We start from the raw sequence: 18512 nt of genomic DNA, 5'->3' as shown, positions 1-18512 counted from the left end.
TAAAGGAAGAGCATCTAAATATAGTATCACAGTTTTTAAGTGGGAGGAAGGTCGTGGTTGGAGGCTATTCCATCTGTTTGAGGAGCACTCCTCCCTGGTGTATTTCAGGAATAAGTGATTTTCATAAGATACCCTTGCTCTGGTTCTGCAAGGCTTGGAACTGGGTTTGCATTTTTTTCTTCTAGGAAAGCTGATCTTAATGTGAAGTCAATTCACTCTAATCCTTCATTAAAGCACAATTGCTTCTTGAGTAAATACATGTTTGGTGCTGCATTTTAACAGTTCAGCTGATAAAGGCCTTAGGGGACTCTTCTTGTTGCATCTTCCACAATGTTAAGCACTTGAGCAGTGTAGAGAATGGCATGTCTAAAGCACAGTCAGAGAAAATTTGCACAGCACTGGCAAGCATTAGTTTATCTGATGTGGCTGAAAGCAGGTTGTATTTTGCTTTCAACCTGCAAAATACAACCATTTTGTTTGTTGGACTCTTTTTTTACAGAGTACTGGACAAGGATGCATAGTTGTACTTGTTTCATGATTTTTCCTTTTTTTCAATTATAGATTGATAAGTACATGAAGGAAATTCTTGAGGATTTGATCAGTAACCTAACCAGCAGTCTTTGGAGGATCAGAGAATCCAGGTATTGCTAGGAAAAGTATTAGATTTGTCTTTGAACTTTGTTCTTTTCTCTTTTCACCATAAACTTGTTAATCTGAAGAGATTGAGGAGGAAAAGAGGACATATCCTTTCATCACAATACAGCCCAGCCTTGTAGCCTGCCTTTGGAAGTATGGTACAATCTTGAAGCTATTTGCCTGAAATTTTTTCTGGCATGTTGCTTTATACTAAAGAACATCTTCTGAAGAATGAGTTTTCTGGTTACTAGTTCTTGCCCATCCTTGAATCTGAAATAATGCTTTCTCTTAGAAAACCTTATCAATCCAACAGTTATGTACTTGGCAGCAGGATGCCATTTTTAATAAACTGCTTTTTGTTTTTAGTGGTTTGTAGCTATGCTGTATTGAAAACCTATTTTAATTTCAGTTCCATACTTCATACCATTTTGGTTTCTTCTTATTGTATGCTTAAAGAAGAGAAGACTAAAACAGTTTTGTCACTGGAATGTTTAGTTAGAAAAATGTAGCAGTTTTCACCACAGCAGCCTTTTTCACCTCCTGTCACCTGTTTCACGTTTTACCTGAACGCCTGAGCATTTTTTTCTCTGCCAAAGGAGACATTCTTGTGACAGAGTAGATTTAGTGTTTGGGGAAAGTAAGGAGTGTGAAACAGTTCTCATTTTTCTAAACTATTTATTTATATTTATAAGGATATCTGAATATATACATCTATATCAAGTAAGAACACTGTGTGAAAGAAATAAAATTCCCTGTTTGCAGTTGTCTAGCACTAAATGACTTACTAAGAGGGAGACCTTTGGATGATGTCATAGACAAGCTTCCAGAGATCTGGGAAGTCCTGTTCAGAGTGCAAGATGACATTAAGGTAATGGAACTGAGAACTGCATTGGAATCTTCAACAAACAGTACAGTGATCAAGCTCTGAGGTATTTAAAGAGAGGTTCTCTGACAAGTGAGCTTGAAGCCAGTGGGAATTTTGAGTATTAAGCAGACTAGAAATTCATGCTCCTTGAAAGTAAAATTTTCTTGCCACGTTGGAAATTCTCTTTATGTTTGAAGTGTTGGGTTTTGTTCCTGCTGTGCTTATTCTAGATGATTTGAGCTTTTTCCTTGATATAAAAGAATTCCTGAGTAGTTGCTTAATTTTTGAATATAAAAACATTTATTTTGTACTTCTAGTATGCTGAACTGATACATGGTGATGTATGGCGTGCTGAACTTGAATATATGACATCAGTCTTTGGGTCCTTCCAGGTTTCAGCTCTGTCAGTATATTGATTGTACCAGATAGTCAGATGGACCAAAGCCAGAATTTCTTTTAACAATGTTTTAATACTTTCTTCTAAAGATACTGCTACTTTCTATTAAGTATTGACCATGAAGATAGCCTTGTCTGTTCTAGTGTTAATGCTTATCAATTAATATTAATAATTCTAGAAGAACAAAAATAACAGAAGTAATTGATGACTTCTTTTTTTAGGAGACTGTGCGAAAGGCAGCAGAACTAGCCCTAAAAACTTTAAGCAAGGTAAAACTCTACAATTTTGTCATATGCACATGTAGACAAGGCATGTATGGTTTTGATGTCAGGAGTGACTATAGACTATGTTTACTTAGAGGATCTCTAGTGTAAGATCTAGTTGTGAAAGACTGAACTGTGAAAGACTGCCCTAGAGAGCAATTGTGGTAAGCATCACCACTCCCCTGTACTTTTATTGGTGCTAGTGAAGTCCTGCTGCTTGAGGGTAATGCAATGTTAAAGTCTGTACAAGCAAATGAAGAATATAATAAACTGTGGGTTTTTCCTCTGATGTTTTTTCCTTACTTGGGAGTGGAATTTAAGTAAATTCACTATAAGTTCAACAGTTTACCAAGACTGACTGATCTAGTTGACCAAGCCTGGTGGTACGTCACTGGTATGAAACAGAGGAACTGTGTATGTATTCCCCTGTGATGGTGTTACTGACAGGTTTTTTTGGGTGTAATACACGTATATCACTTGATATTTTGTTTGGTAATCCTCTGAAAAAGTCACATTAGTGGCAGTGGATCCAAAGTGCTGTGTTTGAAATTGCAGTCTTCATAATGCATGACAGTTTAATGCTGCAAGTGAGGATCCAAAATGTTGTTGTGAAAGGTTGTGATTGCAGAATCTGTTCTCATCTGGGACTTGCTGCTCTGCGGTGTGGAATGGTTGAGTCCCTATAACCATCCCTACATAGGCTGTTCTTCAACTGAGAGGCCGTTTGGTTCATCTGTTAATCCAGATTCAGGTCAAGGCCTGCTAGGTTCTGAATTTGTCTTTTCTGGAAGTGGACTGTAGTTGAAACCCCTTTTAGGAATGACTCTTAGGGCTTAACTACCTTTTAGAAAATGAAGGTGTAACAGAGCCTGGGCTTGGCTCTGAACAGTTTGTCTAGTTGCTGTTGGCTTCTTCTGTGTGAAGGAGAAGATGCTATGATATAATCTGAGGGGGAGGTTTGTACATGTTTGTAGCACTGATTCTCACCTGTCCCCAGGTCTGTGTGAAAATGTGTGACCCCTCTAAAGGAGCAGCAGGTCAGAAGACAGTAGCTGTGTTGCTCCCTTGCCTCCTAGACAAAGGAATAGTAAGCACAGTTGCTGAAGTCCGATCTCTCAGGTTAGTTTTGCATCATGTAAGTTCCTGGGGTCTTGACCAAAGACACCAAGCTTATTCACCTGAGTTGCAGAATGTTCTTTGTGTTTGAAGTGACAAGTTGCTCCCCAAAAGAGCTTTCCTGCTGAATTCTTTTTTCACAGAGTTTAAACAGCAGCACTGAGAACTCTGCTTGTCTTTTGGGAGTATGTGACCTCTCTGCAAATGTTCAGATTCAGTTCCCATCAGGAAGTTCTTTTCTCCCTGTACAAATGGCAGGCTGATCCAGAAGCAGTGTGCCATGTTAAGGCAGGCCTTTGGGACAGGCATATTTGTTCTGGTTGCAAACAAAAAGGCCCATGGTTCTTCAAAAAGCCATGTCTGATTTCACAAGTTCTTGTGAATACTGACAGTTCACATCACACATGTGACTGACTGCATTTGGTCACACTGTTCAAATACATTTTATGTATTTTAACAGTTTAATGTCCCTTGATGTGTAGGGACTTTATATGCTTGTCAGTTTATAACCTTGTTTATTCTTTCCTTTGAGGGACAGAAAAACTGGAAAATTCAGAGTTGAAGGGTGGCTAGCTGGTCTTCATGAAAATAATTCTTAGGAAGGCTAGAAGGCTTCTAACAAAAGAATATTTTGTGAACTTTTTTCATTCCTTTTGAAGATATAAAACCCCTTTGTCAAAATGCAGCATGAGAGATGTGATCAGTCTGAAACCGACTAGTAAGGTTTGAATAGATTATTGTAACTTGTCTTTTCTTGGGCAGAGACAGTGCCCAGTGACTGGGGTGACTCGGGGTGAGTCAAGGTGACTTTGCCCAGTGCTTGTTTGAAACATGGGGGAGTGTTATTTCTTCCCTCATCTGTCTGCAGTACTGCCTCTTTACCCATTCCCTTTGTGATTCCAGGGCCAAGGTAAACAATCTCTGGCCAAAATATACGTAACATTCCTTGGAAGCTCAGGGCTAGGGAATAATTTTGTATAAGCAAAAATTACACATGGTTTTGTTTGAAGGAAGATTTATATTCGTATATCTGGATTACAGGAGATCAGAGAGGCTTTTCAGATCATTTTGTGTGTATCTCTGTTGACCTTCCCTTGAATATTTTTCCAGCATTAACACTCTTGTGAAGATCAGTAAAAGTGCTGGGTCTATGCTGAAACCTCATGCACCAAAACTTATCCCAGCCCTGTTGGAATCCTTGAGTGTGCTGGAGCCTCAAGTCCTCAATTATTTGAGTCTTTCTGCAACAGATCAAGAGAAAGTAAGTGCAGCTATAATGGGGAAATATCAACAGAGCAGAGATGACAAAGGTTTAATCTTCATTCAGTGAAAGAAAAAATAGCAGATTTAGTAGAGAGGTGTTCAAGAAGTAAAGAGAAATAGCTAATAAGTTACTAAAAAGTTTGGTCACGGAATATGGCTGGACAAATGTGGGAGTTTTTTTGAAGGATTGGGATTATTTTTATTCCCTAGAGCACTATATGTTTCCAAAAGTGAAGAGCAATTTTAGTAATCTGGTTTTAAATGTCACTGCTGTTTTTCCCAAGGCATTAACTTCAGGACTTCATATAACTTCAATTGGAAGGTGTGCTGTAGCACTGTGGGCCAGAGGTGGATGTTGTCAGCACCATGTTCTTTAATTGTTGTCAAAGTACCATATTAAACAATCACAGTCTTCTTAAGAAAGTGATTGAAACCCATTGATTAGAAACAAATTTAGCTAATTTCATTGTGATTAAATTAGGTTATCCCTTTGCAAATGAAAAGGGAGTGAACAATATAAACAGTTCAGTGTGAGATTTTATCTCTTCCCCCCCCTCTTTGTTTTCTCTTCTTCTCTCCCTTCCTCTAGAACATCCCTCCGCCTCTGAAAGGGAAACTTTCATAGTCTGTAGGCATAATTGCTTGCTCCATGCATCTGAAATATATTTTAGTGTAAGGTAGTGAGTTACAGCTGGTGGTATTGCCCTTTCTACTGTTTTCATGTTGTGTTTACACTTGGATTTGTTTGGTGTATTTCCTGTTGTTTTGGGGTTTTTTTTGGTTTTTTTGTTTTTGTTTTTGTTTTTAGACTGCAATGGATAGTGCCAGACTTAGTGCTGTCAAGTCATCTCCCATGATGGAAACCATTAACATGGTATGTATTGATTTAAGAATGTTGTAGAAGAAGAGGAATTAAAATGGAAGCTTTACAGAATATCTCTTCAGGGTTTGTTTTCTTACCACATCTCCATGTGCCTGTATGTCCACTTCCTTTTTCATGTACAGATGTCTCATCATGCACCAGTGCTTTCCTCTCAGATCAGTTGTGAATAGCTTCGGCTCCATTTGGAGTCAGATGGATTATTCTTCATCTAAAGACCTGCTTGCTTTGATGAAAAGGGCATCCTTCAAGTGCTTTTCTTTGGATGGAGCCTCAGCTGATTCTAGGTTATGTTAGCTAGCATGTCTCTTCATCTCTGGCCCACAACTCCAAAACCAACTTCTCACCTGGGCCTTCAATTGATGATAGTCATTGCTGGTAAGGCATAAATGCTGTTCAGCCATTGCCTTGTGGTGCCTTAGATATTCTTATCTGGGCCTTGTCCATACTTTCATGGTGGAGGTACTTAGGGAGAATGCTGAAACCACTGGAAGCACTGTCAGCAAGTGGTGTTTGGCACCAGAGTTTCCTGCTGCTAAAGGAGGAGTTGCTGATGCCCAGATGCTGTGCTGTAGGATCTGTCCTAGCAGAACTCCTTGTCTTCTGTAGGTACCTGTCCCTTCCCAAAAAAAGGCACCTCTTGTCTGCTCAGGCATTGCATACAGCCAGGGGCATGTGGGCAGGTAGAGAATGTGAAGGTTGAGCAAGTTTTAGGAGAGTTGTAGCCACCAGAGCAATTTCTTGTCTTCTTGACTTCTGGAAAAACAGGAACAGCAAGACCTCCTGTACATGGAGTTGCGTTTTGGTGTCAGGTGAAGTGGTCTCTATAAACAGAGTGTAAAGTGGTTGGAAATGAAAGGTTGTATGTAAAAGTGTACTTGCTGCAACCCTGCAGGCTGCTACAGCTGCTGTTGTCCCTCCTCCAGGCCATGCCCTACCCTGCCGGCCCTGGAGGAACAGCTGTGATACCCTGATCATTGATTGGGATTTTGTAGGGTAGGGGAGAGATAGTAATGGCTTCCCTGGAGTATTGTGAAGATGTCCTGGCTTATGAGCAACCTCCTCTATTATTCTGCCCCTGACTCGGAGATTATATGGATAATTTCCTTCACCATACCAGTGAGGGAGGGGGAAGTATCCGTTGATCTGACTTTGGAAGTTCAGTTACCTTCATTTAGTATGTGATCCCTGTATTTGCTAGACAATGGATCTTGCCTCTGGTAACAGTGTATTAGACAGAGTGCTGGTAACATGAGGCTTTCTGTTTTGCCTAGTGGCATTTTAGGCATAACAGATTAAAAATTATACTGATCACATCCCTTTTCTACCTTTATGTCATTTATGCTGCTTTTTTGTCTTGACCTGTTTAAAAACCTGTCTTGACTGGTTTCATGTCACTGTCTAGTTTATATATATTGTTGCTTCCTGATTTCAGAGAGTTGGGGAAATGTTGGGTTTTGTTCTAAGATGCCTCTGCATCTCGTTCTCACCTAGTGTGTTAGCTTCAGTCTTCCTGAAGAGTTGGAGTGCAGGAGAACATCAGTTCCAGCAAATAATAGTTTTAGCAAGGTCAGGTCAACAGAAAAGTGGGACAGGAGACTCTGTATGTCGTGGAATCCACTTCATGTGGGCTTTTTCTCATCATGCAGCAAGCTTTTGTGATTCAGATGAGGACAAGCCAGCAGTGTTGAGGCAACCTCCACTAGGAATACGCCAACTTTACCATCATTACCTTTCCTGTTTTTACTTTTTTTCTCTCTCTCCCTGTCTCTTGCCTTTCTCTAGAGCTTGCAGTATTTGGATGTGTCTGTCCTCGGTGAATTGGTCCCTCGGCTGTGTGAACTGATCAAAAGTGGAGTTGGCCTTGGCACAAAGGTACGTCTGTGCTTTTAATAGTTCTTTTGGAAATGAAGAAGGGAATATAGAGCAGTGTCAATGTAAATATGGTTCCTTTGACTATGTCTTTCAAAGCAACAGCTTGGGTTGATAGATACTGGAGTCATTTGACATCTGAGTCCCACTCCACTACATCACTGTACTGAATGTATGCTGCCCTAGCCTCTTCTAGGCTATGTGGCTGCCACGCTCTGTGACACGTGAGTGCAGAAGATTTGTCCTCGATTGCTATAAATCTTCTAGCATCATCTATCCTGACTGTGGGTCCTTTTTCACTTGCTATTCTTGTCATTTGTGTTTTGCAAACTTTTACTGCTTCTACTTTTACTGCTCTTGGATTATGGGAATAGAGTTGAGTGGGTGTAGATCATGTCCCACAAGTGCAGGTAGCACCACAGCAAGTATTAACAATAATAACCAGTGGCAAATACTGTTTTAACTTACCTTTGTTTTCCCTTGCAATCTTCCAGGGGGGCTGTGCCAGTGTAATTGTGTCATTAACCACACAGTGCCCTCAAGACTTAACACCTTATTCAGGTAAGGTTTGTCTCTTAATGTCAGGTTTTAAAGGGACTTTTTGTTGCTGTAGTGTTTTTTCCATTGAGTTTAGCACGAGAATGATTTTTACATGTTTATTTTTATCAGACAGCTGTTTGAAGTTACCTTTTTTGTTTGAGATGCTTGGAGTAGGTTCAGTACCTCACCGATTTGGAAGAGGTAGAGGAAGGAGTTGAGGCAATTCACTAGCATTGAGCAGGAATAGGCAAAAATATTTCTTGTCTTTCTTGGAGCAGTCTAACAATGCCTGTGTTAGTGCAGCACTGTCACTATGAACTTGTTCTTTCACCTTGAGCTATGGGTGGACCATGAACAGCAACTTTGCTTCATTTGGTTTCTTCTGATAGTAGAAAGAACCTCACCTTTCTGTTGCAGAATAGAAATGAAGCTGAAAGCATGAAATCATGGAGTGCTTGCATATAGGAACATTATCAGTTAAGGTGTGCAAAACACTAGCGCTTGTTTAAACATAAGGACTTACAGAGCTAACCCCACATCCATGCATTGGGGAAAAATGCATAAGTTCAAGCAGTCTAGTGAAATGCAGGCTATTGTAATTCTTGCCAGAGGAATAAAACATAATGCTTTTGATTAAGTAAAGTTTCTTCCAACAGGCAAACTTATGAGTGCTTTACTTAGTGGCCTGACTGATCGTAACAGTGTGGTACAGAAATCTTTTGCCTTTGCTATGGGGCATCTAGTCAGGGTAAGCTGATCTTTAAGTTTTATTTTGCTTATTTATAGGTGATCTTCTTTGAAGCGCTTGAATAATTTGAGTCTCTTCCTTCTTACAGACTTCCCGGGACAGTAGCACTGAGAAGCTGCTGCACAAACTCAGCAGCTGGTACATGGAGAAGGAAGGTGTGTTGTTTTTGAGGTATTCACTTACAGAATACAGTGCAGAAAAAGTTCCTCCTGACATCAAAAGCTAGTAAAGAAACATTTCTGTATCATGATGCTTGGTTTCACTGGCTGAATAACTCCTATACAGTGTTACACAATACTGTGCATTACTCTGCTTTCCAAGGCAAACCTAGCAGTTAAAAAGATAATCCTCCTTCCCAGTCATAAGGTTCTTGTTTTGCTCTTTCAGAGCCAGTTTACAGAGCAGGCTGTGCTTTAACTGTACATGCTATGGGACACTACAGCCCAGATGTGCTGAAGAACCATGCCAAGCAGGTGCTGCCATTGGCTTTTCTTGGAATGCATGAAATTCCTGAAGAAGAGAAAGGAGAGAAAGAGAATTCTACTCTGTGGACTGAAGTTTGGCAGGAAAATGTACCTGGTATGTTATGTTAAGAATAGTAAAGCTTTCTGGGAAGCATGGGACAAGAAATAGCATGATTTCTGGAATTCCATTTTGAAAATACAGTTTTCATGGTAAGAGATTTGGGTAGCTTGTTCCCATTTTCTTCCTTGTTCTAGATTTCTTGTACAAAGTTTGCCTTCTCTGGCTATTTAAAATAATTACAGGGGCATTGATCGCAAGGGTGGACAAGCACAGTAGAAGTATTTTTAAATTGTGGTACAGTGAATGCCACTGTAATATCGTGCTGATGGTACAGATAACTAGACATCTTTGGAAATTTTTATGCCAGCCTGTAGGGACCGCTGCACACTTTAAAGTTACAGGGGCTTTGCCCTTTCTCTCTTTTGGAGATCTCTGTGGTAATACCTCTGGTTTTAGATTCAATGAATGAATCTATGCTATAGAAATGCAGTTCTTTCTATAGACTAAGATCTGGATGTATTATAGTATTGTTTTGCTGATTCTTTCAGATTTCAGATCTGGTTCCTCAGTCACCAGATGATTTTTCTGGAGTCTGAGAAAGGAGCTGAAAAGGTTCTCTAGTGACCTGTTCTTGGAAGAAAAAAAAAGACATTATATTCCTTGAAAATAAGCTAACACAATGTCTAGTGTCTGCTATATGGAAGGATTGAAATGAGCTCTGTGTCTAAATACACAACAAAGACTTTGTCGTATTATGTTCTATATGAAAAGAACCCATCTTCAGCCAGGCTGGGAGGAATTTTTCATGCTTTTGCCTGAAGTAGACCTTTCTGATGTATCTCATAGCCAAAAACCCAAAGAGATCTGTAACTGGTTGGTTTTTGTTTTTTCCAGGGTAGCACTGGTCTTGTTTGCTTGTGGGTTGTTTTTTTTTGTTGTTGTTGTTGTTTTTTTTTTTTTTTTTTTGTGTTTTTTTTGTTTTGTTTTTGTTGTTGTTGTTGTTGTTGTTTGGTTTTTTTGGTTGTTTGTGGTTTTTTTGGTTGTTGTTTGGTTTTTTGGGTTTTTTTTGTTGGTTTGGTTTTTTTTGGTTGTTTTTTTGGGTTTTTTTTGGTTTTTTTTGTGTTGCTTTTTGTTTTTTTTTTTTTAAGTAAGATCAAAGGTATGTTTGTTTTGTAGCAAAATTATAGTTTTCCTCCATTTGACATGCAGGTACTCAGGGTGGGATCAGACTGTATTTGCAGGAGTTGATATCCATCACCCAGAAGGCTCTGCAGTCCCAGTCCTGGAAGATGAAAGCTCAGGGAGCAGCTGCCATGGCATCAATTGCCAAGCAGACAGGCTCCCTTATACCGCCACATCTGGGAATAGTGCTCTCTGCACTGCTGCAAGGCCTGCCAGGGAGAACCTGGACTGGGAAGGTAAAGAGGGAATTGTCACCTCATGGTTTGCTGTGAGCCCAGCAGCATGCAGCCCTTGAGCCAGGAAATGCAATGTTCTCTGCTGCAGAGCAGCACAATAAGAATGCTGATGCAGGGAGTCTGCCTTTTGTCCTGCATTTAGCAGATAAAGAAATGACTGGGAAGATAGATAGGTGAAATTCAGACTGCTTTAGGAGTTGGGTTCCCACTTAGACTAATTCCACTGCACCATTTCTAGCCTGGAGGGATACTAGAGTGTGCTCAGAGGTGCTGCAAGGCCCCTTTTTGCTGCCAGTTCCATGCAGATTGAAAGCTAAGTCCTCTGCAGGAGGGGTGGCAAGAGATAGACAGACATTGCTTTCCCAAACAGATGTCACAGGCATGTTTCCCCACTGCCCCTTGAAGAACACAAAGGTTTGCCCTGTGCAGCAGGACCGTGCATTTTGGCTGTGTGGCACTTCCTAGTGATGTCTCTTCTGTCATTGCAGGAGGAGCTGTTAAAGGCCATTGCCAGTGTTGTTTCTGTGTGCAGGTAAGTGGCTTGAATGAGGTGGTACCTTCAGGATCTGAGATCTCAAAGGGAAGTTCTTGTACAGTGTTATTGCATATAACTAAGGAGATTATAGAAAGTTTGTCATCACCATCCTGAACTCTTATCAGCATATGAGGAGCAAGAGATGCTTCAGAGAGACCTGCAGAAGTAAATGGTTGATTTAGAGAGGAAGATGAGGATGTTGAGAGGCCACAATTGCTAAGAGGAAAGCAGATACTAAGAGGAAAGATGGAGACCTTAAATAGGAAGAGGTGGAAGAGTAGTGAGGGAGCATCTGACTTGGAAGCATATGAGAAAAGAAGAGAATAAAACAGGGAGAGCAGACAAACAGAAAGAGCACCCCAGTGTAACTTCTGTTACAATTACTGCTACGCAACTGAGTGCCTGGATGCAGGAATTAACTCCTCTCTGGGAACAGCATATTTTGGGAAGAGATGAACATAATAGTGTCCATGTGCCTTGCATTTCAGTGCAGAGCTGCAGAAGTCAGTGGCAGGTCAGCCCACCATCACAGATGTTGTCCAGGCTCTCCTGAAAGAATGTCGTAAAGAAAACCTGAAGTATAAGATGGTGGCACTGCGCTGTGCAGCTGAGGTGCTGCAGGCAACAAAGGAAGACCGGTTCCAGGAACTTGCTGATATCATCTTCCCCATGATAAAGAAGGTGACAGTTCAACTTCCTGAGTTTTCTCTTTCGAAGCAGAACACCCAAGTGGTGATAGTTCAGTGATGCTGGCTGCATGCCATACTTCTCCCCAGAGGGCTGATGATATGAGGGATTCCCCACACTCAGCCAGATCTTTGGTGGGGCTGAATACCAGACAGTTGGTGAGCCTTGGGGTGGTTCTACCTGTGCTGCCCAAATTCTTAATTAGCCCAGCTGTTCTCTAGACAGAGTCCTGCCTGTGATGTTCACCACTGCCCTGTTGCCACTTGAAAAGTTAATTCCTGACTGCTCTATAGGCAGCAAAAGGCTCCTGGGAAGCTGTGTAGAGTGTTTGTGTTTAGTATCAGCAGAGCCTTGCAACTCTGGGAGTGGGACTCGTGTAGCACAGGCACGTGTCTGGGTGCCAGGCCATAGAGCCTGCTGTGCCCCTTTACAGGCTGCCAGCAGTGCCAGAGCTGGGTGCGAGGGCTGCTGTGTGCAGGCTGCAGGGGAAGACCGAGCTGCACTGCATTGTGTGCTTAGCCTGCCCTCATCCTTCTGTCAGTTAAACCTTCCCCCGTGGCCTCCACAGAACTCTCTGGAGAGCATGGGAGCAGCTTTTCCAAAGCATGGTGAAGAGGATGAGGACATGAGGGAGAAAGAGGTTCAGATGGAGTCCCTGATCTGTGCCTTCGAGACCCTGGGCAAAGCCTGGCCAAGGAGCCTAGAGACACAGCGTAAGTCAGATGATGACAAGCAGAACAAACTATTTTCTCTTAAAATGAAAAGCAGAAGAAGGGAAGGACCTGGAGATCACATGCAGAGTGAGAAGAGTGCAGGAAAAGATGCAGGATCTCACTGCAGGCAGATTGTAAGGGTCTTCAAGTAAGACAGCTGCCCCAACAGCTTTCATGCAAAATAAGCCATCCTTGGGAAAAATCTTTACTGTTGTCTTAAATTCACTTCAGAAAAATGTTCTGAGTTTATAGATGTGCAGGATGAGTGAGGTGGCTTGTCTAATGAAAAGAAGCCTGACTCTGTTGCTCACATTTACATTTGCATCAAAGCTAGTACAAGAATTGGGAATACCTGGAGAGGGTTGGGAAAAGGTTGTTTTTATTAGCATGCCAGAGTGTGTAATGCAGCTGTTTTGTCTGCCAGCATTTGTAATATGTGAGTTAATGTGGTGAAGATTTTCAGGGTCACTTGTTACAGAATGTTGACTTGGTCATATGCAGTGATTAGCTTGATGTCACTTGTTGAGGAACAGTTTGAAGACAGAGCAGTAAGTGTTTGCCTTTCCATGTGGTAACACAGTGATGCCGTTATTCTCCTGTAGGTTGCTATCGCCAAGAGTTTTGCAAGTTAATGTGTGACCGTCTGAAACTCAGTACGTGGAAAGTGCAGCTTGGAGTGCTACAAGCCATGAATGCCTACTTTCAGGGGTAATTCTTCTTTCTGCAATCTCCTTCAGTGATTTGTCTTCTCTTTCTTCCTTGAAACTGTTTAATGAATTTGATGACACTGAATTCATGGAGAAGTTGAGCAAACTTCTGTCCCAGTGGTGCAGGATGCCTGACTGTTTTTGCATTTGACAGGCTAATGCTGTTTGATGAGGAGCACTCTGACCCTGTGGCTTTGACAGAAATACTGTTGGATACCTGTTCCTCTATCACTCATTCTTTAGGTAAATGGACTTCTCCTGGTTTGTGATGGATGATGAATTACTTGTTAATACTGTTGTCCTCTGGGGGTTTGTGTGGTAGAGGAAGTGCACAATAAGCAGAATTTATCAGAGGTAACATTTAGCCGTTCCTTGCACTGTAGTGATTATTGTGAAGTTGCAGTGTTCTGTGCAGGGTGCAGTTCACAGAGAAGTGTGTTCCTCTGGTGTAAGAGAGCTCTGCAAGGGGAGGGAGAGGCAGACAGTAGACTGTGCAACCTCTCAGAACACAATCAAGCTATTCCTGATTTAATGAAACACAAGCTCTTCTCCTCCACCATTCAGCCTTCTTAAATACATCTGTATTATGTATCCAAGATTATAGTATCCAAAAGATACCCCAAATTTTCTCAGCCAGTGCATGAACCTCCAAGGCCTAGAGGCAGTTTGTGCTCTACTGGAGAGGGGCACCCATATATAAGTGCTGCTTGTATCATGTTGACAGTCATGGGCCTCTTCATTACTTCGGTAGTGTTCCCACTTGTCCTGTGACTGTAACAGTGCCCCATATCTCGTACCTGCATGTGGTCTTGTTTCTGATGTGCCTAGGGACAGCACTTATTTTAGTGCTAGCTACCAATTTTCAGAGACCCCTCTGGATAAAGTTTCTTTTAGGTATCAATCCTCATGGAATGAGGATTAGGGTTCTCACTTTAGTAAGATTTTAGCTCAGAGACCAAGTAACTTTTTTGTGATAAGCTTGTGCTTGATGGCTGGCATGAGGTTATGTACCGTCATTTAATCCTGCTTGTTAACATTTGTATGGTCTCTAGCCAGTACAGCTCACTAGAACATTCTGTTACACACAGAAGTTGTCTGCCATCACCCTGCAGCTATGGCAGCATTTTGTTCCCTGTTGAAGTAAGGAACAGCAGCTCTGTGGTAGTGGCAGAAGCAATGCATAAAGTTTAGTTGACTTGTCAGCCTTCATTTGTTGACTTTCTGCCATTCAAATGTGCCTAGTGTTCAAGTGGCACTGCAGACTGACAGCACAAACAAGAGCTCAGTGAAATGTGTTAGCAAAAGTGGTCTGGAGATCACAGAGGTGACTGCTTTTTTGTAAGGTTAATGCATTTGATTCTCAACATGGTTTTGGGTTTTCTTGTCTGTTTTCTTTAAATCTCTTAGAAAACAAAAGCTACACATCCATAAGAACAGAAGCTTTGTCTGTGATACAACTGCTGCTCACCAGACTACAAGGTGAGACTTTTTACTTGCCACCTGGAAGAGCCACTGCTTGGTAAAGATGGCACCTGGCTGTATGGCCTGGAACTCCAGAGAGATGGCTTTACCTTCTGCTTGCAGCGCTGGGTGATTCTGGGGAAGCTGGGACTTGGAAGTAGGAGAGGCCTTGAAGTAACCAAAGCTAATATCAAGTTCTAAAGTACCATTGGATACCATTTCCTTTGGTGAGGAAAGCGTTCAGCAAGGAGAGTCCCACATGGAGCTCACAGAACTGTCTTGTCAGATCTGTCTGTGTTATGTTCAAGCTCCATAAAGTTCGGTTTCTCATTATTATTTAGTATTCAAGCCTTGCAGAATTGTCTTATAGGGTGAAGTTTTCTTAGGTCTCAGGTTCATATGTGTCTGCAGTTGTTATGTAGCAAATTTTTCCTTTGGGTTTCTGGTATGCATTTCATGTTTCCTTTATTCAGGCAAAAATCTTACATGCCTCTTTCATGAGCCATTTACAACATGGGAAACACCTGGTTCTTCAGGCCCTTGTGTTCACACGTTGTAGGCTTAGACAATGACACCTGGTCTAGAGAGGTGCAACTCCCTGGCAGGAGGCAGCACATGCACCTGAGCATCCAGGTGAATCTGAGTTCTCCTGGAAGTGCAGTATAAAATGTGAGTGAAAGGTTGAAGCAGTCACTGTTTTAGCCTGTGTGGGGAAAGCAATGTCATTATGGAATTTTTTTGTTTTGTTTTCTGGTGTTCATGTTCATGGTGTTCATGTCCAATGTTTGTCTGTCTTTATCTGCACAGAAGCTCAACAGTGGGAAAGCCTGACACAAGAAAGCAGAGAGCACCTCATTCGTTCATTGTCTACGATGGCATCAGATAGCAGACCTGAGCTACAAGAGAGGGCATTTGTGTTGAAGAGAACACTTGAAAATCTTGACTAAGTTGTAAAACATAAATTTCAAAGTGCCATGTAAAACAAAAACAAAAAAGTGCAGTGGTCTGAAAATCAAGTGGGGAAATGAAGATTACTTTGTAGGATGCATCATTCCTGGCCAAAATAAAAAATGCCTTAAATTCTTTTCCCCATTAATATTATTTTTACTCTTAAGCTGATCATTAGTTGTTTTATCAGCAAATACCTCTCATCTGCCCTAGAATGTTTTGTAAGTGTGCAACATAAAAAACACAAGGGCAAGATGCTTTTTTTTTTTTTGAATAGGCAGAAGAATGTTACTCAGACCCCTTTGTCCTTCAGAAAAACTGTTAAAAATCCACCAGCACAGAAAGTAAAACTATATTTAGTTTTCACATTTTTTGTATGTAGAGATTTGTTAACTGGTGTCTGCTCCAGTAGTGCTGGTGTTTGTTATCTGTAGAGAACAAAATGCTTCCCTTGATGAGGCCTTTGTTCAACTCCTCTGGTTTCCCAGGGGCAAGGTTTCATCTGACATCCACCTCTGCTTCTGCTTGCTCCTTCCTTGCAGCCTGTTGTCTGTGCATTATGAAAGGCAGAGTACTGTTAACTTCACTCCTTCCTCTTTCTCTGACCTCAGCATGGATTGACTGAGACTATGCCTTCCCCAGCTGGCAACCTTGGCCTCCCAAACTTTAAATGAGAACTTCTTCCCCAAAAGGATGCACAAGAGAGCACTTTACTGAGCTGTCTGGGACAAAGTTGAGCCTAGTTGGTACCCAGGTGGAACACTGCTCTTCTCAAAATTGTTTTGCATGGACACTCCTTAGCTCCTGGAAATTAAAAAAAATTGGAAAACAATCTTTTTTAGATATGTTTTTGAAGAGCGTTTGAAGTTTGAAATGACACATTTTTTTAATAGTAGTGGTAATGTTTTATTCCCTTCCTGTTCGTAAACCTGTTCTTGCTTTGGAAACCTGTAACAATTTAGACTTGTCAATATTTGTAAGGAATGGAACCATCGGTCATTTATCAGAGCCCAGATCATGCTGGTTTCTAGCAATTTGCACTTAAGAAGATTATATCTGCATTAACATGGGAGTAAAATTGCTGTATGGTGATGTGGCCCTGCTGCCTGTCTCCTTTTTTTTTCCTCCTCCTCTGACAAAAAACACATCTGACCACTCTTAACAACAAACTTTAATAGTGTGAAGATAGCACTGCTCCATAATCTGACCAGTATGTGTACAACTTTTTGGGGATAAATGCTTTGCTGATGGTGAAATAAAATCATTAGTGTGGGCAATATCATGTTCATGGCTTTCAGAACCAAAAGGCTTGTTCCTTTTCTTGCAGTCTGCGGATCCTTTCAGATCCGCTCTGTTAAGGAGAGGATTGCTCAGATTGATACCATGTTTCTTCCATGCCCATTTATTCAGATTCAGGTATGCAGTACCTACTTTCCCCTCAGGTGCCATTCCCCAGTCAGTGTTTCCTGGTACTGTAACAATCTTGTTGTCTAACTTGCTTTCCATAGGGAAGAATGTAATTTGTGCACACCTGGTAAAAGAATGTCAGGAAGAAATGGGCAGAGCTGTCCCACTGTGGCTCTTGTGTAGCAGAAACCTCAGTGAGCACTATTGCAGTGTACATTAGAACTGGTCAGTGGGCAACTCCTTGGTGCTGGGAGCTTGTGCTATGATGTTTTGATTTACACCTTGTTGCAGGGAGCTGCTCTTTGTTTACGTGTAGTTTGAACTATTGAGCACAGTGTACATTTTAAAATTTTATTGGGCAAATCATTTTGCAGTATCTTTAAAAACTTGCTTACTGTGACATGTAGTGTCATGAGTGCCCTTTTTTTTTCTTCTTTTTTTTTTTTTTTTTTTTCTTTTTCTTTTTTTTTTTTTCTCCTATTAGGTGAATATTACTGGTGATGCTTTGCTGTAGCAGTTCATTGTCTGACAGGTTTTTCCATATTGGTGAGTGACAGTAACAGAAAAGCAAGAGCCTCCATGTCTCTGGTAATTTGAGTTTTCACTGTGGAATGGAGTATTCAGAGGCAATGCCTAGTATAGTCAATTGACTGTACATAGACTAACTGTAATCATTGTCAATAGCAACCTAATTTCTCTATTGGGGATTTACACTAGAGGGAAGAGCGTATTCTAGGAACTCTATAAAACAGCTGGATTAACAACTCTGGCCAAGAGCGTTAGGAAGGTTAGACATGGTATGACACTTTCTGAATCACAAAGCAATATGTCTTTCTTGTGATTACAGAGCAGATTCAGAGCTCCTCTCTAAAGCATGTGCCTATACACAAAACCTACCTGTACAAAAGTTAATTAAGTCAGAGGTTTGATTTCTACCCCCCTCGCATTTGTAAACTTGATAGGATTAAAAAAAATAAATAGATGTGGCCTTCCTAGAGTTTCTCCTCTAAAGGTGATTGCACTATGTAAAACACACTGTATTTTGCCCAGCACGGGCATTTCTTGTGCTGCTGCAATGCTTTGTATACCTGGAGTGCAGTACGCAGACTCTACTCTAGCACTCCTGCTCTGACTTACAAGCTGTTGCTTAAATGGATGTATATTGAGAAAAGTTTTCTAATGTTGCAAGATCTCCATCAAATTTACTGTAATCTGTACTGTCCAAATATGTGAATGGTCTGACTGAAAGAAAACCCTCCTGCTTACCAAAAAGGTAAAAACTAAATAAAAACTGCATGACCTGTTCCTTGGAGTAACTGGTAGTGTTTTTTCTCCTGCAGTGGGTATTTTATAGGGTTCCTGTGCTCCAGATTCAGCCCACTGCCCTCCCTTCATGGAGACACATGGTAGCTCTGCTGCCCTGGGAGGGACTGTGTGTTTTTGAGCCCATAGCTTGGTCTCCTGAAACCAGGCAGGGTTAGGACATGTGTCTGTATTACAGACACATTCTTTTGCATTTATGATATGTACA

At 41.2% G+C, this 18512-nt stretch overlaps 1 protein-coding gene across 1 annotated transcript in view; it reads left to right on the top strand.

Moving 5' to 3' along the window:
• Window positions 1–18286, top strand: part of ECPAS (Ecm29 proteasome adaptor and scaffold) — a 60760-nt gene extending 42474 nt beyond the window's left edge. Inside the window, exons 31-49 of the mRNA XM_054002741.1 lie at window positions 562–641; window positions 1399–1504; window positions 2120–2167; window positions 3159–3280; window positions 4388–4538; window positions 5349–5414; window positions 7206–7295; window positions 7787–7853; window positions 8489–8580; window positions 8669–8735; window positions 8968–9159; window positions 10315–10523; window positions 11012–11055; window positions 11547–11739; window positions 12314–12458; window positions 13061–13166; window positions 13320–13408; window positions 14573–14644; window positions 15434–18286. Coding sequence (XP_053858716.1) covers window positions 562–641; window positions 1399–1504; window positions 2120–2167; window positions 3159–3280; window positions 4388–4538; window positions 5349–5414; window positions 7206–7295; window positions 7787–7853; window positions 8489–8580; window positions 8669–8735; window positions 8968–9159; window positions 10315–10523; window positions 11012–11055; window positions 11547–11739; window positions 12314–12458; window positions 13061–13166; window positions 13320–13408; window positions 14573–14644; window positions 15434–15573 — 2079 coding nt within the window. The 3' untranslated portion in view covers window positions 15574–18286. The remainder of the gene's footprint in view (window positions 1–561; window positions 642–1398; window positions 1505–2119; window positions 2168–3158; window positions 3281–4387; window positions 4539–5348; window positions 5415–7205; window positions 7296–7786; window positions 7854–8488; window positions 8581–8668; window positions 8736–8967; window positions 9160–10314; window positions 10524–11011; window positions 11056–11546; window positions 11740–12313; window positions 12459–13060; window positions 13167–13319; window positions 13409–14572; window positions 14645–15433) is intronic.
• Window positions 18287–18512: the final 226 nt, after the last annotated feature.

This window comes from Vidua macroura, chromosome Z (genome assembly GCF_024509145.1).
Source record: "Vidua macroura isolate BioBank_ID:100142 chromosome Z, ASM2450914v1, whole genome shotgun sequence".
Classification (NCBI taxonomy): Eukaryota; Metazoa; Chordata; class Aves; order Passeriformes; family Viduidae; genus Vidua; species Vidua macroura.
This window is presented reverse-complemented; position numbering and strand designations above follow the sequence as displayed.